The sequence below is a fragment of the Pyrus communis genome, chromosome 13 (assembly GCF_041283825.1).
Source record: "Pyrus communis isolate YQ-2024b chromosome 13, ASM4128382v1, whole genome shotgun sequence".
Taxonomy (NCBI): domain Eukaryota; kingdom Viridiplantae; phylum Streptophyta; class Magnoliopsida; order Rosales; family Rosaceae; genus Pyrus; species Pyrus communis.
In genome coordinates, this window is record NC_142577.1 from 22,587,872 (window position 1) to 22,613,058 (window position 25,187).

A 25,187-nucleotide genomic window follows, 5' to 3' on the forward strand; every position below is an offset into this window, starting at 1 on the left:
AAAGCTTTTCGAAAACCATTAATAAATACGTTCTAACCCCTCGCCGTAAAACCTGTATACTTCCCAGAAAATAGATATACGTATATATATATATATACCAATCATGCTCAAGAATATGCCATGCCAAAACCTCAAAATGAAATGCAAGTGCTCAGGTATAAATCATATCAATAACATATAATCTGGCAGCCGGAGTCACCTAACTTGACCTGTACAGCTGAATCTAGAGCTTAAATCTCAATCTCACTAACTAAACCTGCACACGAGTCGGAACCACCTAAAGTGGTTTGTACGACAGGCCTGGGTGTAACATATATATACGCTCAAGTGCTACGATCACGTGAAGGCTGGGCGAATAATCGCGAGTCACCTAAGAGTCGGAACCACCTAAAGTGGTCTGTACGACAGGACTGTGCACCTAACTTAGATCCAAGCTGAGCGTGTGGTGCGGGAGGTGAACATCACGTGAAGAACTGTGCCCTACTCTGGGCGGGAGCACTAACATCGGGGGTGCAGGTTATGAGCTCTCTAAGCATCTCAAATCACTACTGAATGTGAACATGAATAACACTTACCTGGCACTTACCTGTGCGTTCGCAGCACCAAATATGCATATATATATAAACGACTAATAATGCAACTAACGATGCATAAACAACGGTAATATAATGCATGGCATATGGCAAATAACAATTCAAATCAATTTCTGGGAAAATATAAGTATATAGGTATATACGGAAAACCAAAAGCCCACTCACTAGTATGTGGAAGGGTCGTAGCCCCCCTGCCTCGAGTGACCACGCTCGTCCTCGGGATAGGTATCACCTATATGCGAAACAACTATAAAAACGTCAATTTTAAAGCACATAACCAACCTTTAGAAATAACTTCTCATACAATGCTCAAATGGGGTGTATGAATACACCAATGTGATCTACTCAACCTCAGAAACATCCCCATATTTTTAAAATAATTTTTCACCGCTGCACGCGCCCCCACGCCTCGGCCAAGGCACGGCCACACGCGCTGGCCACGCGCAGGCACGTGCATGGCACGCTGACGGCGTCAGTTGATGCCGTTAGGAATATTCCGTTATTCCTAATGGATTCCGTTAACGGCGTCAGGAATATTCCGTCGTCTTCTCCGGCGAGCCTTTGCCGCCGTCGCCGGCACCGGAAAATCGGGAAAAATTCAAACTTTGATATCTTCTTCGTTTTTCAACCAAATTTCACAAAATTGGTACCAAAATGAAGCTTACAACGAGAGGAACACAATCATACTACTTTCAAGGGCTAAAATCCACGAAATCTCACCTGCAAAATCACCCCAACTCCGGCCAACCTCGAAACTCGTGATCCCGACCTCCAAAACCTTCAAACGAACCACCTCGAGCCTCCTAGGGACCTCACCAAGCTTCCTACAAGCTTGAAATTCCCTAAAACGTGATAAATCACGTGTGCATGAACAGTACCAAAATCGGGCATCATGAGTTCGACGTGAAAACGAAGGTATTCTTACCTGAAATGGGTATGGTTGGACTCCTACAAGCCTCAGGAGTCTGAATATGTGCTTAGTTTCTTCGATCTGTGGAGGTTTGATGGGTTTGGGTGTGTGTCCGTACAATGGAAGGAAAATGGGGAAAGGAATGGGGCTCGGGACAGGTGCAGGGAAAGGGGAAAACCAGTGAGAGTGAGTGTGTGGTGCAAAACCAGCCACACCAAGCCAAAAAGAACAACTACACAACGAAAAATCACGCTAGGGGCAAAATCGTCTTTTCACGCATACGTTTTTAAAATTTCTCGGGACGGGCTGTCATAGTGTCTCTAGAAGCGCATTTATAGCCTTTTAGCATTGTCTTTGAAATGGTAACTAAACACTTTTAGATAACCAAAATCACTTTCGACAAAGTTTGTTACATAAAATCAAGTTAACAAAACATGAGATAGCAAGTGATGTGTTGAAAGAACCCTTCTCATAGCCTTTAAATTAAGGTAAAAAAGCCTAGAAGATGGCATGGTAAGTAGAAGAGCCATTAGTACAAGTTCCCACCGGATGTCCCTGTAGGCATTAAAACCACCAGCTAAAAATAAAACATGCTTTTTGGAATACATGCATAGAAATAGTTCATCAAGGATAGAGATCCGCTCCGGATCTCACTGTTGGGAGCCTAAGAATCACGTAATCCGAATAACTCAAATTAAATCTAATGGTCTCTTTTAGTATTAACACCAAAACCACGAACGAGCAACATTTGACACTGACATAACACCAATTAATTTATTGGCCTTTTTCGGTAATATCCATTCGGAATTCTCCCAACGACCCGCAATTAGAATACTACCATTCCTTCAAATTTTAGAGTTGAATTCAAAAATTCATGTGAGTTCAACCACCTTTTGATTCTCTAATATTTAGTAAACACCAGACTACCTCGCAATCAAAATTCTTTGCATTTTTATTGTGACTATGCTTACGTTTTTAACGTGGGCTTTGGAATTGAAGAGACCCACAAGCCGTGTGCAATGAAACGAAGCCCATCGCTCAATAGAAAATGGATTCTGGAGAAGGACCATCAAATTTAAATAGAATTCTCTGGTCTCTTTTGGGGTGCACCGAGTACGCGGTTGCCGCCTCGCCGTGGGAACCCAGAAGGAGGAGCATCGGGCAGCCGTGTACCTTACAAAGCCTCAGCTGCGAATCCCCGTTTCTAAAACCACAAATTGCAGCAGTCAGAATCTGTCACTAAAAACAAACATTCACTATTTGAAAGCTGGAAAAACAGTGTGGGGGAAGAAATTAGAAACGGAAAAGCTTTGGAGACGGGAAAACATGGCGGTGGAGACGGAGCCTGTGACGGTGCCGGAGTTGGCCCTTTCTGATACTGACATCAACTGGGACAGGTTCCTTTCTCCTTCTCCCATTTTTTTTTATTTCCCTTCCCATTTCATTTTCTCTACTCTGTTTTTTTATACGAGCGATATTCTACTTTAAACTAATCTAAATTGTTGCTAGGGAATTTAGAATTAAGTTTAGCTGTGAACTTGCGAGGGAATTTGAACTTAGTTGCATAGGGGAGCACATCCGCTATAGCCAATATGGCTACGTATGTGTGTACTTTAAATTATTATGATTGTGTTAGGCCAATTTGGGGAACTGTGTTTGTTGCCCTTGGATTGCTGGATCCTTGAGGGAATAGAGGAATGACTGTTCATTGGTTTTTCACATGGCGATATTCTAAACTACTCTAGTATATAGGGCTGCGAACGGGGTTCAAGGGTGGCACTCTGCTTTGCTTAACTGGCCTAACTCGTGTGCATGGTCTTTTTTTAGTGGGTCTATGCGTGCAATGTTCTTGTGTAATGCACCAGTTTTAGCATATTAACCAATTTTCCAGAAGAAATTATGCTTGACTGTTTGTGTTTAGTCCTGATTAGTTTTGGGCTAGAGTGATTACTCATGTTTATGTTAGTTTAATGTCAGTGTAGAACTATAAATTCTCAAGTTGGCTGGATTTAGAGCTCTTGTGGCTGCCTACCTCTCATGTGTACAACTTGCCTAAGCAGTCTCAATGGTAAAACAAGTCTTCGATGCATTTCGCAAGAAGTATTTTTCTTTAGTTTGTTCGCTACGAGCTGGGGTTTTGATTTATTATATAAAAATTTGCATTATGCACTGCAAGCATATATGGTAATCACAATGAGCTTGGGTAGAATCCTTTATGTACTTGAAACGAAACACAACAACCCAAAACCTCTTTTTCTTCTTGGAAAAAGAAAACAGAACACAACCGCAACCATTTTCTATTTCTTTTTATTTATGCCAATGGAGACATGAGGTTCTGCCTTTTATCTCGCCTTAATTTAAAGGAAGTTGCCGATGTGCTTATGATGGACTAGAACTGAATGTCTGTTTAACTTTATTCACCTCGATCAGGTTGGACAAGACAAAGTTTCACATTATCGGGGCTATTCTCTTCACAGCGCAGTCGGCCTTGCTACATCCAACAGCAGTTTTAAAGACTAGAATGCAAGTAGCTGGTTCTGGACTCTCTCACATGAGTGGAATATCAGTATTTAGACATATATTAAGATGTGATGGCATCCCCGGCATATTTAGAGGTTTTGGCACATCTGCCATTGGATCGTTGCCCGGTAGGGTCTTGGCTTTGACATCACTTGAAGTATCAAAGGATATGATGTTGAAATACACTGATGGTCTAGACATGCCTGAGGCTACACGTGTTGGCATTGCTAATGGAGTGGCGGGAATGTTCTCAAATTTAGTTTCTTGTGGGTACTATGTGCCTTTGGATGTGGTAGGTCAACCAGTTCTTTCTCATTTCCTAATATATTGTATTTCGGTTTATGAGCAAGAAAATGAATACTGGATTGGAATACATAAGAAAGAGTAGATGAATTGCTTGTATGCAGGTCATGCTCGTATACCTTTTACTGTTTTTGGCTAACGAACTAATATTCTGCATCTGTTTTATTGAAACTGTTTTATTCTTATCTCCAACTCTAATATCCTGTTAAGAGATGAATATACAGATCCCCATAATCAAAAACTGTCGTTCCCCTTTCTTTTGGTTTATAATTGTTTGGTGGGAGTAGTCTTGCCATATACACCACTTCCGCGATGCAGTATTTTACTATTGTTTTGTTATGGTTTAAATGGCGCAAAAGACTCTAATCGATACATGAGACCTTTTTTGGTAATAGTTGTGTGTGTGGGATAAGAGTAGAAAGCTTGTGATTGACGTGTGGTATTCAGTTCTGTCTTTTGATATCAAGCATTGAATGTACCTGTTTTTTCCTCATCACTACACCTGTGCATTCTCAGATTTGCCAAAGACTAATGGTGCAAGGACTTCCCGGGACTACATCCTGCAACAAACCATTTGATGTTATACAGAATGTGACAAAGGCTGAAGGTCTTCGTGGATTGTACAGAGGCTTCGGACTAACAGCTCTGACCCAGTCACCAGCAAATGCACTTTGGTGGGGTGCCTATGGTTCTGCACAGCACATGATCTGGAGGTGTATATAATTTCCTGCCAGACAATTTTGTTCTGTCGCAGTTCCTTAACTTCAGCCGAATATGTTGTGTAATTGTTATACGTCCTTTGTATTGTTATAGGAGTTTGGGCTATAGAGACGATGCAGAGACGAAACCGTCTCATATGGAGATGGTGACAGTTCAGGCTTCAGCCGGCATGATGGCTGGTGCTTGTACCTCTATTATCACTACTCCTATTGACACAGTCAAGACACGACTTCAGGTAATTTAGCATATAAAGCCATTTTTTTCTCTATAATTTCTGCAGTCTTAAATAATAAATAAGCCCTTTGGCTAATTCTTCGATGTGGTACTTGAAGGTCATGGATAATTATGGTGCTGGAAGACCGTCAGTACTGAAAACGGCGAAGACACTCCTTAAAGAGGATGGATGGCGGGGATTTTATAGAGGTTTTGGTCCAAGGTTCTTAAATATGTCACTCTATGGAACTACAATGATCGTTACTTACGAATTGATAAGTAAGTTAGTCTCCTAATTAATTTTATTTTCTAAGGCTTGCAAATTGGAAGTCTTAACTGTGGCCGATGAAATTATGGATTTTGTTCTCTGATGAATTAATATACTTTATCTGCATGGATATGAAACCTGCCTTTTAGTTGTCAGCTGCAGTAGGATCTTAGTTCATAGCTTTGAGGCAAACTTCAAATTTCATGCCTTTACTTTCTATATTAATATGGTATATTTTGAAGATCGATGCCGTACTAATTACTGCGTTTTGCAATGCTCACCGATTTATCAGAGAGATTATCTATAAGGGAAGGATGAAATCGTCAGCTGGAAGAGGTACAACTTTGCCGCAACACTTGTTCCTGGAGCGAGATGAGATCGATCCGGGTATTCGAAATTTTATTTTTCTCAACAGACAGTCAGACAGACATAGCCTATCTACGTAAGGATGCATTTCTTGAACGGGCTCCGTTTCTTGCCGTTTCCTTCCTTGTTATTTGAATAGGAAGGCTGGGTTTCCATTCACCCTCTAGTTTTGTAAATGTGCATGTCGATTTAAATTTCATAGCTTGTTCATCAACTTTTCGAGCTATTTCTAACTAACTCAAATTTTATGTTCCGTCAGTTCAGTTAAGCCTTTTCGGGTTTTATTTTTTTTGTTCTTTTTGTCTAGAAATTCATATTTTTGACTTTTTGAAGAATTCGTCATGATACATCTGATCCATGCATAATATCATGAAAAATGGATACAATTTTTTGGCTGCAACTTAGTATCGGCAATAGGTCTTAAAAAGTATAAGTTTAGCAGTGGATCACGAAATCCTGATGATCTTCTCTATCTAATGAATGGGGGAGGCTACTTTGAAATCATCCCACCCCCGGGTATATGCTTCAACAGGAATCACACAAGGATAGATTCATACAATAGAAACTTCTGGTAAAATGCCCACCCGTAATCCAGCAGATAAAGTACATTATATAGTCTGTTTTAGGGATTGGTGACTTACCCATTTAGTGATTTTGGCACTAAACGTTTCAAAAATGGATACTATCAGGTCGGGTGAATTCAATTCAATAACAGACGCCTGTTGGCATTCCAACCTTCCTTCTCGTTTCAAAAAAAGAATCCGGTACTTGTGAACATCTGAATAGAGTCAGCAAATATTTTGGGATTCATATTTTACTTTCATCACGAAAGAACGAACTCATTCCACTCATCTTTGCACAACGAAACAGAGAGATAATTACAACGTCATCATCTACGAAAATTAGTCGAACGACTTCATTTTCTCTTCTCTAGGGGCAAAAGACAACAACGTTAAATTTCTGTGTACATTCATTAAAACATTTATATATCAAAAGCCTACACCTTTAACGTGTCGGGGCTGAGTGTCTCGTTCTGCAGCTGAGCGATTTGAGCTGCGACCGAGTAAGTGAAAAAGTGAGAGAAGAGATATTGCGCCGGAAAGGAAAGCCAAAAAAATAAGGAAATTTGTAAACATATGGAGATGCGGGGTATCGAACCCCGTACCTCTCGCATGCAAAGCGAGCGCTCTACCATGTGAGCTACATCCCCGTTGCTGGAGTTACCGAAATAACATATATTACATAAAATAAGAATAATAAAAATTCAAGAGATTGCCATGCGTTCATTAATCCAGAAACCAATGGCCACGTTGTCTACATATTGAACACGTGGCAAAATCCCAAAACAAGTGTCATGGGGCCAACTGCCACAACTCCCTAGCCACGTTCTCCCCATGCAATGGTCCCACAAGTCTTTATATAGTCCCTACATGTACATGTCTCCTTCTTCTTCTCACAAAGCACAGAGAGTTGCAGTTTGCGTCCGTTACTAGTTGTGAAGATGCCAGGACTCACGATTGGAGACACCATCCCAGACCTTGAAGCTGAAAGCACCCATGGAAAGATCAAGCTCTACGACTACTTGGGTGACAGCTGGGCCATCATTTTCTCCCACCCCGGTATTTAACCTTAATTACTTACTAATTCCTCTTGTTAATTTGCTTCATTAGTTTGATTATGTGGTTGCATGTGCATGCGTGTAGGCGATTTCACGCCGGTTTGCACGACGGAGCTCGGGAAGATGGCGGAGTATTCTCCGAAGTTTCGAGAGAAGGGAGTGAAGCTTGTGGGTTTGTCATGCGACGATGTGCCTTCTCACCTCGAGTGGATCAAGGACATCGAAGCCTACAACGTAAGTTCTGATTATTCAATATGTTTGATTGACTCTCTAATTTCGGCTAGTGTTTCCAACACTCATTTTTTTAGTATGTTTCACTCAGTTTTTGGTTATGTAAGATATGCATGGGTTGTTTATATATATACAGAACACATATACATATACATATATACATATGTGTGTTTTGTGTTATGCAGTCCGGGTGCAAGGTGGACTACCCGATTCTGGCAGATCCGAAACGAGAGATCATTAAGCAACTTAACATGGTGGAGCCGGATGTCAAGGACTCCTCAGGAAACCCAGTTCCCTCGCGCGCTCTTCACATCGTGGGGCCTGATAAGAAGGTACTTAGGCGTACTTACGTGTGCAAAGGCGTGCAAAGGCTAAACTTTGGGGTTACTTAATTTTGTTTGGTTATAGGTGAAGCTGAGCTTTCTGTACCCGGCGAGCACGGGGCGGAACATGGACGAAGTGGTGAGGGTGTTGGAGTCGCTGCAGAAGGCGAACAAGCACAAGGTGGCAACCCCCGCGAACTGGAAGCCGGGGGATCCGGTGGTCATTTCTCCGTCGGTGTCTGAGGAGGAGGCCAAGAAGACGTTCCCTCAGGGCTACAAGACTATGGACCTCCCGTCGAAGAAGGGGTACCTCCGCTTCACAGACGTTTGATAATGTTAAATACTGTGGAGAGATCCGAAAGAATGGTGGAGTAGTATGTAACATTAAGTATGTGCCCTTTGTTTGTGACTGGTGTCTAAATATGTAGTGGCTTCTGTGGCTGCTGCTACCCTTTGTGTAATCAAGTAATGAAGCATATTATCAATAATATCATGTGTGCCGATCGATTCTGTGTTTTTTTATGCCAATGAGGGAGAGTTCTACTGGTTAAAGCTTAATTGGTTTATTTCTTAGGATCTTTTATTCTAGGATAATGCTAGGGAAACTAAATTTAGAGGCGAGTTTTGAAAACTAAAAGATATGGAAGTTGATGATTGGTTGATTACTTAAACGTTGATAAATGTGTTTATTTTTATTGGTGATGCATTATTTAGTTTGTAAATTTAGTCTTTTAGTATTATTCTTTATTTCAAATACCAATTCTAAGATAAATATATGCCTAGCATATCATCTTTTTAGTTTAGAAGCCAGCACTGGCAACACAGAAAAGTTAGCATTTGGTTGTGGGAGTGTGACAAGGTGAGGGGTTAAAGTGTTTTGGAAGTGTTATAATGTAAATTTATGTAGAACCCACAAAATGGCGGGGATAGCTCAGTTGGGAGAGCGTCAGACTGAAGATCTGAAGGTCAGGTGTTCGATCCACCTTCACCGCATTTCTCCTCTTTTATTTTTATTTTTTTATTTTTATTATGTTTTATGGCCTCAAAGCTAGCTTTTTGGTCTTACATTTGAAGCTCAAGTGGAGTCTAAGGGCTGGTTTGGTATTACTGTGCTTTGAAAAAAAGCTTCTTCTGCTGTGCTGTGAGAATAAGCAGCTGTGAAATAAAGCAGCAGAGTGTTTGGTAAACTTTTTTGTAAAAGTGCTTTTGAAAAAAAAAAAGCAGTATTATAGTGTTTGGTAAACTTTTATGTAAAACAGATGTGAAAAAAGCGAGTTTTTCAAAGCTAGGTTTTGCAGCTTCTTGTTTTTGGCTTTTTTTCATCCAAAACTGTGAAAAAAAGCTGAAGCTGAGTGTTTACCAAACACAAAAAAAGCGCCCAGCTTTTTTTGATAGCAGCTTTTTTCAGAATCACCTCAGTACCAAACCAGGTCTAAATTTCAAACCACGCTGCTTAAGTTCTTCATTATCGCCACTTAGTGCTGCTTAAGTTCTTTATTATCGCCACTTAGTGCTGCTTAAGTTCTTTATTATCGCCGTTTAGTACTACGGTATAGTGGTATTCCTCTTCACTTGTAAGTGAGAGATCTTAGGTTTGATTATCGTCAAATGCGAGTTTGAATTACATTATTGCTAGCCCATTGTAAGGCTAAACTCACCTCCTCTTCCTTAGTGTAGATAATATCGTTTGTTAAAAAAAAAACTTTATTATCGTATTAATTCAATAACATAAAGATCTTAAGATCCGGTGTAAATAATATCGTTTGTAAAAAAAAAAAAAAATAAATCTTTATTATCATATTAATTCAATAACATAAGGATCTTAGGACCCGGCATTCCGCTTTTACTGAGAAACAAGGGATGTAGACGAGAAACTCAATGATAATACGGCCCGAGATATGTAGAAAATGTGCATGCATATGTATACACAATGGGAACAAAAAACCAAACTAAAACAAACCAATTATTAAACGAGCCCCTTAAAATTAGAAGTTGCATATCTGTCAGCAGTACTCTAATTTTTGAGTTTCTTGAAATCATAAGTTAACATTCGATCAAAGTAATTTTTGTTTTGTCAGACGATAGATTTGCTAGTAAGTTACATTCGATCAAAGTAACTTTTACTAGCTAGAAAATTGCTACTAACATCTCTCCCATTAACATCCTTAACCCTATGCATTCAATTCAGTTAAGGTTTCAAATCGAACCAAAGCAATAAAATTACATTGTTATTCGATTTGGCTCAAGATTACACGTTTCTAGTGTTATAGTTAAAATCAAACCAAATAATTCTTTAGTTAGTTTGAATGGTTTGGACAGAACCCTACATGTCGAGCCTCTTACCCTAGAACTTAACAAATCATTTGTTATTTGTCACTTAACCATGGTGAGTAGGATGTGCTCCATGAGTCGAGAGCCAAACTCAAATTCTGGATACAACTAATTATCATCGTGACGCAGTTTGCTTAGTTATAAACTCACGCTATCAATCTCACTCCATATCCTTACTGAAGCCACTGTGCTTTCTTCCCTGTTTTTCAACTTGTGGATCCCATCACAGCCATGGTAACTAACTTTTCATTTTTCACACACATCGGACATGTGGTGGTCTCAGTCAAAACCACTCGTCTCCACCGTCAACCTCCTTCTCCTATCCCTCCACCTCCACCTCCTTCCCACTCTCACTCTCTTCTCCTATCCCGCCCACCTCCGACACTGTCTTCGCCCTCCTCAACTGCTCCGTCGACTCCCCTGTCCTCAACAACTAGAAGTCCCTCTGCTTCAACTTCTCCGGCCACTCCTGCGACGAGCTTTATGACTCCTGCAACGCCTTTTGGATTTTCCGTTCCGGTTCCGGATCGGCTACTCCTCACCCCAATCCAGGAGGATTTTTAACCAACGGTGCTAATAGTACTAGTACGACTGCTGCTGCTGCTACTGCTACTGTTTCTCCACCGTGTTGTTTTACGGGATACGGTACGGTGAAGTTCATGAGCATGAGTATCTTGGACTGCACGCATTATACGAGCGTGACGAATACAGACGAACTGTAAGGGTTAGAGCCGTTGGATTGGATCTACGGGATTAAGCTGAGCTTCGCAGTGCCGGATACCGGGTGTGACCGTGTGAGAGGTGTGCGCAGTCCCGCCGGACTTGTGGGTTTGATACCGAAACTGAAGGGTCTCTCTGCCTCTGCTCAACTTCCTCCAATTTCATAAGACAATGTGGTAGGCTTATCAATATTTTATGCATTTTCGATGTTTATCTTGTTTTTTTTTTTTTTTTTTTTTTTTGAGTCGAGCGATAGCGTTAGTAAGTTAGAAGATAGATTAGTCATGGGCAAGATTTGAATCCATACTGTCATGTAAAGACACAACACCATTCCACTACTGTGGTAAAGGGCCACTAGCTCGATATTTATATTGTTAAACTGTGAATTTGGATCGTCTATTGAGCTAATATTAACTTTTATCAATGATTCAGATTCACAGTCTGCAACGTTTTTCATTCAAGAAAAGCTAAAACTCCTTATGTCCTCAAAGAAATTTGTGGTTTGCCCTGACCTTGAGATGAGATAACTAATGAGTAGATTTTATACTATATATTATTTCCTATTCTTGGTATATTTTGGTGAGATTTTAATGTTTTGCTATGTATTTTTAATGTAGGACACGTGAACTTGTTTTGAGCATAAATTAATCAAACGGTGGAATTTTTGAGTGATTCCAATTGGAGCGGGTTTATGATTTTTTCAAGAAGGTTGTGTCAAAATTTGATAATTTTATCCCAAAGCATCTGATTGTGGCGAATTAATTTATGCCCAGCGTGCAATGCTGGCAAATTGGGTTGCAGAGCTCATTTGCTACTTTTGGGCTGGAAGGTGATGGATTTTGGTCTTAGGCTCTTCTTGGAACTTGAAGAGGAGGTCCTAATCTTTAATTCAAGTCGTTTTGGACCTGTTTTGGAGCCCTGAAAGGGGGGACGCAACATTGAGAGAATTTAGCATTATTTTGGAGAACTTCAAACTTCTTACCTACAAGGTGTTTTCAATTATTTTTCTAGTTAATATATTTTCTTTAGTTTTTATAGTTGTTCGTAACTAATTTCCGTTTGCTAGGGTAATGTGACATCCCGTCCCGGGATTATTAACACGTACGCGTGGAATTACAATTTTGCCCCTAGTGTGTTTTTCGTCACGTTGTGGGGTTGTTTTGTGTGTTGTGGCATGTGTTGGGCCACAAACACACACCTGCACACTCTCTGTCCTTCCCTTTCCCTCTGTCTCTCTCTCCCGTGTCTCTCTTTCTCTCCCCCGAGCTTCCACTTCCCCTGTAAACGTACGGACACAAACCAAGGACCATTAAACCGTAGCAGATCGAGGAAACCAAGGGTGCAGTTGTGATCGTGAGGTCGAGGGGAGCACGAATATACCACTTTCAGGTAAGAACTTCGACGTTTTCACGTCGATATCGCGATGTCCGTTTTGAGCACTGTTCATGCAACATTAATTTACTTAGTTTTTGGACATTTGAAGCTTGTAGGTGTGTTGGTGAAGTCCTAAGGAGCGTCGGAGTAGCTCATTGGACAAATTTGGACGTCGGGAAGGCCTGGTTCGAAGTTGGCCGAACTTGGAGTTTTTGGACAAGGTATAATCTCTTAGTTTTAGCCCTTAAAACTTGTTGGGACATGTTCTACTAGTCTAGGGCTTTCATTTGGTCCAAGAATCACGAAAAACGGATGAAAAATGAGCGAGAAAACCCAAGTTGCAGGTTTTCCCAGTTTCCGGCGCCGGCGACGTCGCCGGCGATCGAATGAAGAAGGCGACGGAATATTCCGTCAATTCTGACGGAATATTCCTAACGCCGTTAACGGATCCGGTTAGTTTTAACGGAATATTCCGTCAGTTTAACGGAATATTCCTGACGGCGTCTGTTGACACCGTCAGTGTGCCTGGCACGTGGCCGCGCGTGGGGGGCGCGTAGGTCCGTGCCTGTGCTGGCGCGTGGGGGCGCGTGTGGGGTCCAAAAATTATTTTAAAAATATGGTTGTGATCCTGAGGTTGTGTAGAGCACGTTGATATATTCATTTGTCCATTTTGAGCAATGTATGAGAAGTTATTACGAGAAACGGGTTATGTGCTTTAAAGTTAACGTTTTTATAGTTGTTTCGCATTTAGGTGACACGTACCCAGAGGACGAGCGTGCACACGCGAGACAGGGGGGCTACGACCCTTCTACATACCAGTGAGTGGGCTTTTGTTTTTCCGTATATACCTATATACATTTATATTCCCAGAAATAGATTAAAAAGGGTAGTTGATTTATGCCATGCACTTTATTATTATCGTTTATGCATCATTGCATGCTTTATTAGTGGCATACATATACATATGCATATTGGGTGCTGTGGACGCGCAGGTAAGTGCCAGGTAAGTGACATTCACGTTTATGTTTCAGTAGTGGTTTGAGATGCCTAGAGAGCTCATAACCTGCACCCCCGGTGTTAGTGCTCCCGCCCAGAGTAGGGCACAGTCCTTCACGTGATGTTCACCTCCCGCACCACACGCTCAGCTTGGATCCAAGTTAGGTGCATAGGCCTGTCGTACAGACCACATTAGGTGGTTCCGACTCGTAGGTGACCCGCGATTAGTCGCACAGTCTTCACGTGATCGTAGCACTGGAGCGTATATATATATGTTACACCCAGGCCTATCGTACAGACCACCTTGAGTGGTTCCGACTCGTGGGCAGGTTCAGTTGTTGAGTTTGAGATTGAGCTCTATATGCAGCCGTACAGGTCACGTTAGGTGACTCCGGCTGCCAGATGTTATGATGTTGATATGATTTATACCTGGGCACTTACATTCATATTGAGGCTTTGGCATGGCATATCTTGAGCATGATTGGCATATCCTTGAGCATGTTGTGCATGTTTATACATACGTACATATGTTTATTTTCTGGGAAGTATACAGGTTTTACGGCGAGGGGTTAGATTGTATTTTGCTAAATGGTTTTCAAAGAGCTTTGTTTTTGCCCACTCACGCTTTTGTTTTGCGCCCCTCCAGGTTCTAGTTGCTTAGCCGTTGCGGTGGTTTCCCTTGAGAGCTTTTCGGCGTTCTGACAGACACTCCACATTGTAGGGTCGCCTTCGGGCGTACTACTGTTATCGTTTTTGTTTGGACTGCTCTAGACCTGCTCTGATTTTGTATATCACTTACTAGCACTTATATTAGTACCTTGTATGCTAGTTTTGAATTATTCGTACTTTTATATTACTACTTTATTAGCTTCCGCACGTGCACATGGCTACGTCACCTTTGTGTGACGGCCAGCACGCTCCGATCTCGGTCGGGGTGTGTCAGGTAAAGCCATAAGTCTTAGCATGAATATGTGATTTTATTAATTTGCTTATGAATGGATGCATGCTTACTTTGAATTATTCATCACCGCAATTAAACTATCTAATTGTCTTAGTGATTCGCGACCATTAGGGTTTTTAGACAAGTAATTTGATGCAATTTCTGTTTGAATATCACCCTGAAATTGAGGATGGCTTCTAGTGATTAGTAATTGTAAGTTCACTTAAGGCGAACATCACGCTCTTAAGTGTTGCATGGTTTTTCAAAGAGTTTTCACAAAGCTTAATGAGTCTTGTATGTTTATATTTGATCTGAACACCACAGACGGATTGCATGTTAGATATATGTTTTCACTTGGACATCACGAGAAAAACATGTATTAGGAAAACCTAACCTTCAAAGCATGTATGTAGAAATTCATAAGTAATTTGGTAAAATTGCATAGGATTGTTAATGGTGATGACAGAACGCCAGAACCCTAGTGTTTAAATTATTTTCCATAACTGTTTTCTTTTGCTTTCTTTACTTTGTTGATCTATTTAATTGTTTTTAGATTAAATTCGTTTTTATTATTTTAAATTTCAAGATCAACCTTTTCGAATCTTTGTTCTAAATAATTAGTTAAGGATTAGTTTAAATACAGATTATTCATTCAATCCCTTTGGAAAACAATCTTGCTTGAGCATCTATACTACAATAACCTTGTACTCTTGTAAGTACTTTTAAATGTTTTTATCCCTACTTTTACTTGTGGTAAAAATCATATCAATAAGTTCCCCTCCCACTGCATACTTTGTTACCAAAAAAAAAAAAGAAAAAAAAAAAAGAAGTTAATAGAAAAAAATTGAAACGTAGACCCGAGCTAAGCCGAGTTAGCTGTTGCAATGTGTTCCCCACAATTTAGACAAATTAGTGTAAACTAGACAGCACCAAATGGGTTGTAATTTGACGATAATTTATGGAAAAAAACCCAAGGTAACTGTAAAATATAGCACCATTGGTAAAACTTTAAACCTGTCAACTACTCTGAAATTTTGACCATCAGCTGCCCCCGTTTCATAAGAACCCTAGAAAACTAGGTCAGATAAAACTTGACTACTGGTTAAGTAAGGAAAAAGGAAATCTGAGCCATATACAATTCTGCTTTTTCCCATTTCTCCCGTCCTTCCTGCAATTGACAAAATTTCGCCAGTAAAAAAACCACGACGGCCGTTACATATAGGTGAAAATATTACGGGTAGGGCGACAAAAATAGGCCATACAGCCTTTGGTTTACTCCATTCAATTACTTGACATGGTGGAAGTTGATCATTGACCTTCATTGAGTGCACGCAGAACTTCATCTATAACTTTTTCGTCGGAGCTTTCATTTTGATTCGAGGCCTGGTTCTCCCCGTCCGCAATCTGTTGATAATGAAAATATACATCAACTTTCGAATAAACAGCAAAACATTATAGCGTGCATGATCTACGTTGGAGAAATTATTCCTGAAAAAAACAGCAGGAAGCTCTTCTAGTTTCCATGAAGTCCCCCCACATTTCGAATTTTGAAGATTTATCTATACATTTGCGTGTGCGCATGTATATTTTTGAATACATATACAATGAGAGGTTACCTCAAGTTTCTCAAAGTTTGAAAGTAGCCTCATGTATTGTTCGCGCGCTTCAGGCTGACGAGCCATGGACCGTACCCTTGCGAGAGCTTTCTCAACCCCAGCAAATTTCTGCTTCCGACCGACACTAAGAAATTCATAGTCATCATTTTTCTTAACCTCTGAAGATGCATCTTCAGTAGGCTTTTCCACCCGAAATCCTCGCAAACCAGTTCCTTTTCGCCTCCAACGCAGTATAACCTTTTCCAGTATACCAACAGACCACAAAACCTTTTTGTAATTCTTCCGAACCTGATGTCCCCTCACATGAGCCTAAAAGCAACAAACAGAGTCGATGATTTAGAGCACCATCTATACTGAAGGTACACCCAAGTCCCACAAAAACAAAAATTCAAATGGTCACAGTATTTCAAAGAACAGATAACTGTGACACATTGTATTGTGAACATGCAGGGTCGGAAAACACATTGTGCAGTCAATGCATGCCCACAATTGAAATGCATTAGTCTGGAACATAACTAAGCAAGCAATGACATACGCAATTAGTAGCAAAAAGATGAGGTACCTGAATTTTAACAATACGGTCACGAATCTTCAGATAATCCTTTCTTCCCTTCCATCCACGATAGTTTTGTTGGATCTTCAGAGCTGCTGCGACATGCAGATAATCCTCATAGTGAGCAAACTTCTGGACTCTCTTCAAGGAACGACGTGCAACAAGGTCCTGAGACTGAACTTCAGAAATATCTGCTCTGCTCTTGGTTAACTGTCTCTGACGAAATGAACGAGCCCGGAAAGACTCTTGAATTAGAGCAGCCGCATGAGCTGATTTCCTAACAGCTGCTATAGGGTTTTTGAGAAAATGTTGCTCATCTACTGCAACATCAGATGCAGCAACTTCTGCAGTCTGTTTGGCCTTCTCAGCTGCAATAGTTGCGGTAGCATTGTTCATTATATTCTCATTCATGGTCAACAACTCTAGGTGACTGGTTAAATCCGCTTCTGCCAAATATCCAGCAATCCCTTTATGCCCTCTACTCGAGGCTAGATCAGCAGCAGTTTGTCCGCCAGGAAACACAGATGTTGGGTCCTCAACGGCTCCTGGAGCGGCACCCAATCGTAGCAACGCAATGACAGTTTCCTCTCTATAAAAGGATTGAAAAAAATTAAGAGATTAGTGTTACATAGAGATCTATCCATGTCGCATGAATAAAGCGTTAAGATGGCATAGCTGACCCTGTTACCCATCCTCAGAAAAGGTAAGATAACATTCACTTAATCTTATATACCAAAGCAATATTAAGAGAAGAATGAGCCTAGAAATGCAGTATTTGAATTTAATACTGATCACTCCATATATATTGCAAGTAGATAATGAATATGATTGGACATATAAAAGAGAAGAATCTATAACAGCAACCATACCTTCCAAAATATGATGCCCAGTGAAGCCCTGTTCTTCCGTGAGCATCTCTGAAATTGGGATTGACACCTGCAGCAATTATGGGACCTATGGCCCACTCGTAACCAAGAGCACCGGTCAAATGTAGAACACCTTGGCCTTCATTATCCAGAACATGTAGTCCTTTGCCTCCTTCATGAATTTTACAGACTAGCCATTCACAGAGTCTATCCTTCAACAAATTCTGAATCAAGACATCCCTACGGCTCAAGTGATCACTTTCGCATGCCACAGAAGCCCCATCAATTGTTACCCAATCACTTTCACTGTTGCTTCGCATTGAAAATATGGAACTTTTGAGCTTACATTTATCACAATCTGGAACAGCACATATCAACCACTTCCTCTCTGAGCCCAAGCTCAACAATTTTGCTAGTCGTATCTGAAAGCGTAATTCATCATCTCTTAACCTGTTGATACCTATTCCAATGGGTTTTTCACGGTATTCAAACTCCCTAATTTCACTGCAGGCTAACCTATTTCTGCCGGTCACATAGAATGGAACACGCCCGGGAGCATGCAGAGGAGTTTGACATCTAATGGCATTGTTAGATAGAATTTCAGCAGAAACTTCTATTTCACCAAACATGCATCCCCAGTTAGTGTCAGCACAATCCTTCTTGCTTCCCAGAAAACTGCCAACTATTAAAACCTGAAAAGGAGGAGAGGCAAAAACTGAACAATGTCTATGTATTGTGTACATTTTTTTATAGAAATAAATAAATAAATTATAACAAAAATACAAACTGTATACATACCTTTGTTTCAGTTCCTGAATAAGCCCAATCTGGTGAAAAATCAGAAATAGTAAATAGTTGTTCTTGGGAAAGAGAAGGACCCAGTGACTCTATATCCAACTGCATATGGTGTGATAAACTGGACACTTCCTTATCACCACTCTCAGCATCAAATGTACTCCAGTAATTACCAGAATCAGAAGCCATCAAGGAATCATCACAATCCACACCAATTTCTTTATCCATCCATCTCCCAAAGCTGTCTAGTTTCTTCAGTTCCACTGGTTCACTACGCACACCACCATCTCTATTCTCTTCAACTTGGTTGGAAGGAGTTACTACAATCTGAGGATCAGAATAATCTTGAACCTCAGGATGAAGCACATTGAAGTCATGCTCCTTTGGCACCTGCAAGAAGGTTCAAGTATCACTAAGGAAATTCCCACCACACGAAACACTAACCTTAAAAAATGAAGTGCATAAATTGAGAGAGAACAATAGTACAAGAAAAATAAATTTAGACAATCTGATGCTTCACTTTCAAAAGCAACCTAATAGAACATACACATTAGTATAGTCAATGTTTCCAAGACATGATAATAAATGTTTATACATCACATCAGTCACTGCATAAAGAGAGGGAAAGGAAAAGTGTGCATGACTGTACTTGTGATCAACCTCTTAGGCATTCTAAAATGCACACAATAGCATTAAATAACAATTTTCCTCATACATGGATCAGTATGATCTGTGGAATAGGGAAAGGTACTCCACTTACCCCACACAACGAAAAATCCTGGTTGGCTTAAATCAATTCTCATTACTTGCATTATTAAAAGTTTTAAGTTCAATTAGCTATTGAAATTGAAATATTTAGGATTTAGGTCTCGTTTTTCTTCAACAGTGTTGTAGTCTATTGCAGTAACTTATGCTACTAAAGGGGGTTCTGAGTGTGTGAGTGTGAGTGTTCACATTCATATATATTTCTGTCAAGTTGTCAACTAATAGTCTAATACTACAATACTGTTGAAATTTAAATTCTACTCATCAATCTCAAAAATAAAGATGCATATTCTACACCAGAGCACTATCTCATAAAATGCAATATAAGATATTTAGGAAACTAAATTAATTAGGTATAGACAGTGGGAAGGAAAGTGACTGTAAAAAACAGACCTGATCTTCTCTTTGAGAAGGTGCTGAGACGATTTGGACATCTATGTTAGTGGTCAACCTATCTTCACAAGTTACATCTTTGACTCCACTACGAGCATCCACTTTAGCATCTGTTAGCTTAAGAGTTATAAAGTCAGCTCTGTTAGGTTCTTCAACAAAAAGGTTTTGGCCATGCATGATGTGCTCATTTCTCGTTGAGCTATCCATTCCTTGCCAGGCAGATAATCCAGCACCATGATCAAATTTAGGTCCACCATACCATGTACTAGAGGGATCCCTGAATGACTCAGGAAATCCTGAAAAGCACCAGAGACACCTGGTCACATATTTCATTTTTGGAAACTTATTATTGCAAAAGATAAATCAAAATCATTGAAACAAATACGATTTTTATATGCGTAAAAAAACACCATTACTCAATGAATTTCGTCTATAAAATGGAAAAAACCACAACATGAAAATAGGACCTAAAAGGGGTCTAGAAGCGGAGTTTGATAAAATGGATCGTGCATGTTACTGTTAAAAGACCAGAGGCAGTAAAATGTGATCAAGAAACAGAAAAGAAAAAAATGCGATGATATCATTTTTTTTTTAACAAAATGGATCCATGGAATGTCCAGCAGTAATGAGTAAAAGTAGAAACAGAAAAGATATTGCAAGACTCTACAAAATGTCAAAAACTGATTGAACAAATCAAACACAAACGAAAAGGCATCTGCAGCTATGCATTTTACCTCCAACTTGTTGAGGAAGCAAAGAAGCATTATGAAAAAAGGAACCAAACATCGGTTGCTCAACAGATGAAGTTCCTGCATCTCTCCGAGAATCCACATCCTCAAATTCTGTTTGTCCACCCAAGTCAACTCTGTTTGGACTTGAAGCAAAGGATGTATGAACTGGACTTGAAGCAAAGGATGTTTGAAGTGGACTTGAACCAAAGGATGTTTGAACCATACGGGCAGCTGAGTTTGCCTGTGAAGAGCAAGGAGGGACAGCAAGTCTTATTTTAAAAACCAAAAATAATAATAACCGTCTGGGCATCTGTATCCTATCTGCAATGAGTGCGCAGATGCACATGCACACATTTTTAAACAAAAAAAACTGTAGGAGTACCTCTTCCACATTTCTGTAATGCACAAGAACAATGTGCTGTAAATGCCTGCGAACAAAGAAAACAGAGTATTTATTGGCCAACAATAACTTATTCTTATGGCTTGAAGATATATTGAGATTGCAATTTTAAACATCAGTTCTTGGGCATGAATGATTTTTTTTTTTTTTTTTTTCCCAGAGGGGTGGTTAATGGAATTTATGCAACCTAATCGAAACTTAATTTACAGCTTTGAACAAGAAACTCACGTGTCAAGCATCCAATAACTCCGCCGTTGAAAATTTGCATTGTCCTCCCCATGGGCATAGTAACAATGAAGTACGTCTACACTGCCAGCCTAAAAAACGTCAAAAACCAACAGAGAGCTAAATATCAAGCAGTACCAATACCAAGGACCATACAAGCCAAAATAATTGAAGCGACTAAACTCACTACAGAAGAAAGTTTATCATTTTTCCAATGCACATAAATTGAAAAGGTCAAATCATAGCTAACAATAAAGCCTTGAATATAAAAATTTGAGCACCAGAAAGACAAACTTAGTGATATTTAAATGGATAAAGGGAGAAGAAACTAAACACCTTTTACATTATCCTATTAAAAGAACAAATGAAAACAAAAAAGAATGTTTAAACACGGGGATAAAAGAACCTAAATGACCACCAGCTTCCAAAGTAGATAAATTAAGAATTTACCATTTGTGTCACATTTGCAACACCCAGCACTGGATTCAGAGAAAAAATTGTTATTCTTTATAAGTTTTATTTTCTTAAAAACTAAGGGTGCTCAAGTGACCCCAAATTAAGGTCTACCATAGAGACATTCAATGCTCAATGAACTCTGAACAGTTGAAAGCAATAATCATAACATATAACCCATGGATGCTCTACTTACTTTGATCTTTGCAATTACAAAATAGAATTATGAATCATGTCTTAAAACTAAAAATAGTCTATTAAAGTGACTAACATTGCCGTACCAACAAAATGTACGATGAAACCTACGTATTGATCCATCACTTCTGTGGTATCTATGTTACCTGCAAACTACGACCACCAAAAGACAGAGGATCCGGGTACAAAAGACATCAACCAGACAACGACTCAACCCTATCTCTTAGGACCAACCCCTAAAGGTGTACTTACTAATAATAGATTGAACAGCACACCTTCAACTTTTCATGGGCTTCTTTTACAGTCTTTCCATCCTTTTTCTTCCTCCAGCGATGACCGTCTTTACGAAAATATCGAAGTGCTTTTCGGTCAAACAGGTACAAAGAACCAGCTGTAAAAAACGAACATAATTTAGCTTCTGTTTGCATATACCAAGAAAGAATACCAGTGATCCATCTGAAGTAACAAATGCCCAAATGACCAATGATCATTTGGGATGATTCTAGGCATACAATGGGAAAGGAAGAATGAGATAATTAAATGAAGCAATTTAAGATATGACATGTGGAATACCTGCATTATGTATATGAGAAACAGAAAATACCAGTCCAACTGTTTCACATCTTAACCCGTATTAAATAGTAAAAATAATGATAATTGAGCAATTAACGAGTACTTTAAACATAACTGGGAATGATGTTTCAAAAGAAAATAACAGAATGTGCAACCCCAGGGAGAACAAAAAAAGAAATGTTTCATCAACCAAAAAATGTTTCTTATGGCAGTATCTGGCTTTCTCATATTGTACAAGTAAATGAAGCAAACCTCCGAAAAATTCATAAAACGGTTTTCCTACTTTAACTAGAAAATAAGTAAAACCAAAGAAAAAATATAACAGCCCAACTGACTGAAGATAGAACTTAACAAATTCAGACAAAATATATAGTCATCAAGAACAAACTATTCAAATGTAGTCATTCAGAATACAAACATGCAAGGGTCAACCTGGAGGCCTGACGGGTGGATCTGTGGTCAATTCAAAATGCCGATAGTTGCGAAGTATTTCACAAATTTCAGCTGGACGAAGCCAACGGTTCTTTGCTTCTTGCAATATCTGGGCAAGGTCTGTCAAATTCCCAAAAGTACCAACAGATTAAAAAATCATAAAAACTAAAATAATAAAAACAAATACAGGGGAAGAATCGAAGCCGAGCAACTACTTCGACATAAACAAACACTTTCGGAATCCCAATTTCATAAGCAAATACACTTGATGCACCTGAGGAAATGCGACACAGAGACGACACAACTCAATGCACTTACAATGCAATACAAGATTACTTCCGGCGTTTGCAATAGCATTCCATCACAAGATTACTCACTCAGTTAATCCATCCACACTAATTCTTTCATCAAATGTGAAAAATTGAAAGTACTATACGCACGCATGAAGTGTTAATCAATGATCACGCCCAATAACTATTCCAATAAACAAAAAAAATCACAGCCATTCGTGAAAACAACTATTGTCGAGTTAAATATTGAAAAAAAAAATTGAAAAATCCGAATTTTAAACCAAAAAACATAAAAGAAAATTGACAGAACAAAACTTGAAATGAAGAAAGAGATGAGGGAGAGAAAGCCGACCTAGATGCTGATTGGGGGGGTATCTCCTGGTATCAGCCATGACGAGCTCGCATAAACCCTAGATTTCATGAGACAGACACAGAGAGAGACTGTGATTACCACCACCAATCCACACAGAACAAAACGCAAAACCAAAATACATATCCAGAAATTGCAGAAAATCAATTTCTGCTCTGTTCGCAAACAAAATCGAAAAACAAGAACCGAAAGGAAGAAATGGCGAATGCTTTCAGGCAATCAGTCGAGAGGGAGGGAGGGAGGGAGGGACTGGGGAATGAGGTTTCGGTTAAAGAAACGTACCTTGGCAGGGGGAGAGAGAGAGAGAGAGGGAAAGCGAAGCGTGTGAAAAGCACTAATAAAAAAAAAGAAAGAGAAACGAATCGGGGGAAGGGAGAGAGAAATATAGGGATTGGAAGTCAATGTGGAATGGCTTTGCGTTCACACTAATCCGACGTGTTCTTTGGTTTTCGCACGCCGCGTGTTATTTCTATTATCCACACTTATTTTTATTTCTCACGTTATTTTTTCAAATTTTAATTGTCGGATCGAATAATTAAAGAAAATCAAGAGACAAAAATTAACAAAAATATCTAGGTCGTAAAAATAGATGTGTGAATAGTATCACCATTATATAATTAGATGGACACTTCAAAGACTTTTCTTTAACTATATAATGATATATGGCGTACAATTCTGTTTTTTTAACGCACTAAAAAATTGCTCATTTTTATAGGTATACATCTATCAGATTCCTATTTACTTTCAGAAATTGATTGTCACACGTTCATTTTTATTTTCGACTATTAATTACATAAAAATAACAAACATAAAAAAAGAATTAGTATAAAGATAAAACTGTGTCTTATTATCTCCTTTTACTCTCGTATCAGCATTGGTTTCTGCAATTTTTAGCTGAACAAATTTTGTTTCGAAGTTTATTAGAAACTTTTGTTTGGTGATGACACATTGTCATGCGATGTGAAGATTTGGTGATGATACATTGTCATGTGGTATGAAAATCTTCACACCACTCCTGTTATCTCATAGCTTAAAAGTGATTAGATTTTAAAAGTAATCTTATCACTTTTAAGATATGAAATAATAGGAGTTTACTTTACGAATTCGAGGATTTAAAAGGTGGTTAGTCTGGCTTTAACAAGAAGTGAAGTGATAATGAATCTTCAACCCTCTTGTTATTTTCACACTGTCAAAAGAGTTTTACTACGTTGAAATTTGAATATTGAATCAAAATGGAATATCTTATTGGTAATTTTATTTTTCTGTTTTTCAAATCTTGTGTGCTTTTATAATTACAATCTTTGAATTGAGAAAAAACAAGGAAAGGATAGTACGAAGATTGAGTGCGTGTCATTTCTAACTAGAAAGAAAAGGGAATGCTATAGTTCGACGAAGATTCGTTAGACATAAAGAGGTTAGACATAAAGGGGTGGGAAAAAAATAGTCATTTTCTTCATTAAGTATTAGGTAGATGAGCATCTGGATCGAGTTTGATTAGTGGTAATATCTTGTCACTTTCAAATTTGCGTCTTAATTCATAAAAAATTATCAACTAGCTCTTAAATCTAGGGAGTTTTAACGAAAAGCTCGTGGTACTGTTCATTCTAACAAAAAAACCACATTTTTACACTAAAAAATCAATATTGATACTATTCACTTTACCTTTTATTTTGTCCTTATCGTTAAAACTCAAAGTTTTCAAGTTTTTTTTATTAGTTTTCCTTTTAATCTAACTGTACTTATTTTTCAATGCTGAAAGAGTGACAACTTCGAAATCTCTCACCAAAAGCTAGCTCTTAATCTGCCCTTTATTGTTATGTTAACTCTCTCATTCACAGGATTGAGAGTTGATTCCGTTCTAATTCCTCGTGAGAGAATTTGCCTCGTCATCGATTCTATATCCCTTTGATATGTATCACTCATCACGTGATAAATGCTAACAAGTAAACACGAGGATCCGGTGATGGCAAAAATTCTCACTCCATTTATTTCAACTTCTTCACATGCTTTTTACTTGTAGGTTACAAACCAAAAAGTCTTAAAGCGAAAAACCAAACCACCAAGTCACTGTCAATTCCACCAGATCTTGTAACTGAAAACTCAA

At 39.1% G+C, this 25,187-nt stretch overlaps 3 protein-coding genes, 1 long non-coding RNA gene, 2 other non-coding genes and 1 pseudogene across 10 annotated transcripts; 5 read left to right on the forward strand and 2 right to left on the reverse strand.

The window, feature by feature from the left end:
- Window positions 1–2,342: 2,342 nt before the first annotated feature.
- On the forward strand, window positions 2,343–6,161 carry LOC137735879 (uncharacterized). Its single transcript, XM_068475232.2, has 6 exons — window positions 2,343–2,900; window positions 3,934–4,315; window positions 4,843–5,039; window positions 5,140–5,281; window positions 5,379–5,538; window positions 5,820–6,161. Exons 1-6 carry the CDS (start codon window positions 2,830–2,832, stop codon window positions 5,843–5,845), a joined length of 978 nt encoding a protein of 325 aa, XP_068331333.2. The 5' UTR covers window positions 2,343–2,829; the 3' UTR covers window positions 5,846–6,161.
- An 869-nt stretch (window positions 6,162–7,030) lies between these two features.
- Window positions 7,031–7,103, reverse strand: TRNAA-UGC (transfer RNA alanine (anticodon UGC)). Its single transcript has one exon. It is a non-coding gene; the product is annotated as a tRNA-Ala (tRNA).
- A 244-nt stretch (window positions 7,104–7,347) lies between these two features.
- On the forward strand, window positions 7,348–8,570 carry PER1 (1-cysteine peroxiredoxin 1). Its single transcript, XM_068475773.2, has 4 exons — window positions 7,348–7,512; window positions 7,597–7,745; window positions 7,928–8,074; window positions 8,151–8,570. The coding sequence occupies exons 1-4, from the start codon at window positions 7,395–7,397 to the stop codon at window positions 8,394–8,396; spliced, it is 660 nt and encodes a 219-aa protein (XP_068331874.2). The 5' UTR covers window positions 7,348–7,394; the 3' UTR covers window positions 8,397–8,570.
- Window positions 8,571–8,982: 412 nt separating this feature from the next.
- Window positions 8,983–11,643, forward strand: LOC148691952 (uncharacterized; annotated as a pseudogene).
- Window positions 8,986–9,058, forward strand: TRNAF-GAA (transfer RNA phenylalanine (anticodon GAA)). The gene has a single exon. It is a non-coding gene; the product is annotated as a tRNA-Phe (tRNA).
- Window positions 11,644–13,182: 1,539 nt separating the features above from the next.
- On the forward strand, window positions 13,183–14,345 carry LOC148691953 (uncharacterized). The gene is made up of 2 exons (XR_015954795.1): window positions 13,183–13,308; window positions 14,133–14,345. It is a non-coding gene; the product is annotated as an uncharacterized LOC148691953 (long non-coding RNA).
- A 1,015-nt stretch (window positions 14,346–15,360) lies between these two features.
- Window positions 15,361–23,450, reverse strand: LOC137737323 (calmodulin-binding transcription activator 3). Of its 5 annotated transcripts, XM_068476769.2 has the most exons (14): window positions 23,366–23,411; window positions 23,066–23,123; window positions 22,424–22,543; window positions 21,694–21,809; window positions 20,774–20,862; window positions 20,528–20,573; window positions 20,149–20,386; window positions 19,415–19,710; window positions 18,260–18,646; window positions 17,465–18,153; window positions 16,605–17,184; window positions 16,043–16,351; window positions 15,743–15,830; window positions 15,361–15,594 (listed from the first exon to the last, which is right to left on the reverse strand). In XM_068476769.2, exons 2-14 carry the CDS (start codon window positions 23,103–23,105, stop codon window positions 15,494–15,496), a joined length of 3,099 nt encoding a protein of 1,032 aa, XP_068332870.2. In that variant the 5' UTR covers window positions 23,106–23,123; window positions 23,366–23,411; the 3' UTR covers window positions 15,361–15,493. The 5 variants fall into 5 exon arrangements, with proteins under 5 accessions (XP_068332870.2, XP_088539047.1, XP_068332871.2 ...); XM_088682921.1 differs by lacking the exon at window positions 23,366–23,411 and having other exon boundaries at window positions 15,716–15,830; window positions 23,066–23,250; XM_088682920.1 differs by having other exon boundaries at window positions 15,558–15,830; window positions 23,366–23,450.
- Between the last annotated feature and the right edge of the window lie 1,737 nt (window positions 23,451–25,187).

What these genes read in the sequence shown, in the direction of transcription:
- LOC137735879 (XM_068475232.2), top strand. Translation starts at nt 2,830, where the DNA reads ATGGCGGTGGAGACGGAGCCTGTGACGGTGCCGGAGTTGGCCCTTTCT. An exon ending in ACTGACATCAACTGGGACAG is followed by an intron (nt 2,901 to 3,933) that starts GTTCCTTTCTCC and finishes CACCTCGATCAG; the next exon opens with GTTGGACAAGACAAAGTTTC. An exon ending in CGTTACTTACGAATTGATAA is followed by an intron (nt 5,539 to 5,819) that starts GTAAGTTAGTCT and finishes CCGATTTATCAG; the next exon opens with AGAGATTATCTATAAGGGAA.
- PER1 (XM_068475773.2), top strand. Translation starts at nt 7,395, where the DNA reads ATGCCAGGACTCACGATTGGAGACACCATCCCAGACCTTGAAGCTGAA. An exon ending in CATCATTTTCTCCCACCCCG is followed by an intron (nt 7,513 to 7,596) that starts GTATTTAACCTT and finishes GCATGCGTGTAG; the next exon opens with GCGATTTCACGCCGGTTTGC. An exon ending in TCGTGGGGCCTGATAAGAAG is followed by an intron (nt 8,075 to 8,150) that starts GTACTTAGGCGT and finishes GTTTGGTTATAG; the next exon opens with GTGAAGCTGAGCTTTCTGTA.
- LOC137737323 (XM_068476769.2), bottom strand. Translation starts at nt 23,105, where the DNA reads ATGGCTGATACCAGGAGATACCCCCCCAATCAGCATCTAG. An exon ending in GCTTCCTCAACAAGTTGGAG is followed by an intron (nt 19,711 to 20,148) that starts GTAAAATGCATA and finishes GGTGCTTTTCAG; the next exon opens with GATTTCCTGAGTCATTCAGG. An exon ending in ATTCAGGAACTGAAACAAAG is followed by an intron (nt 18,154 to 18,259) that starts GTATGTATACAG and finishes CCTCCTTTTCAG; the next exon opens with GTTTTAATAGTTGGCAGTTT.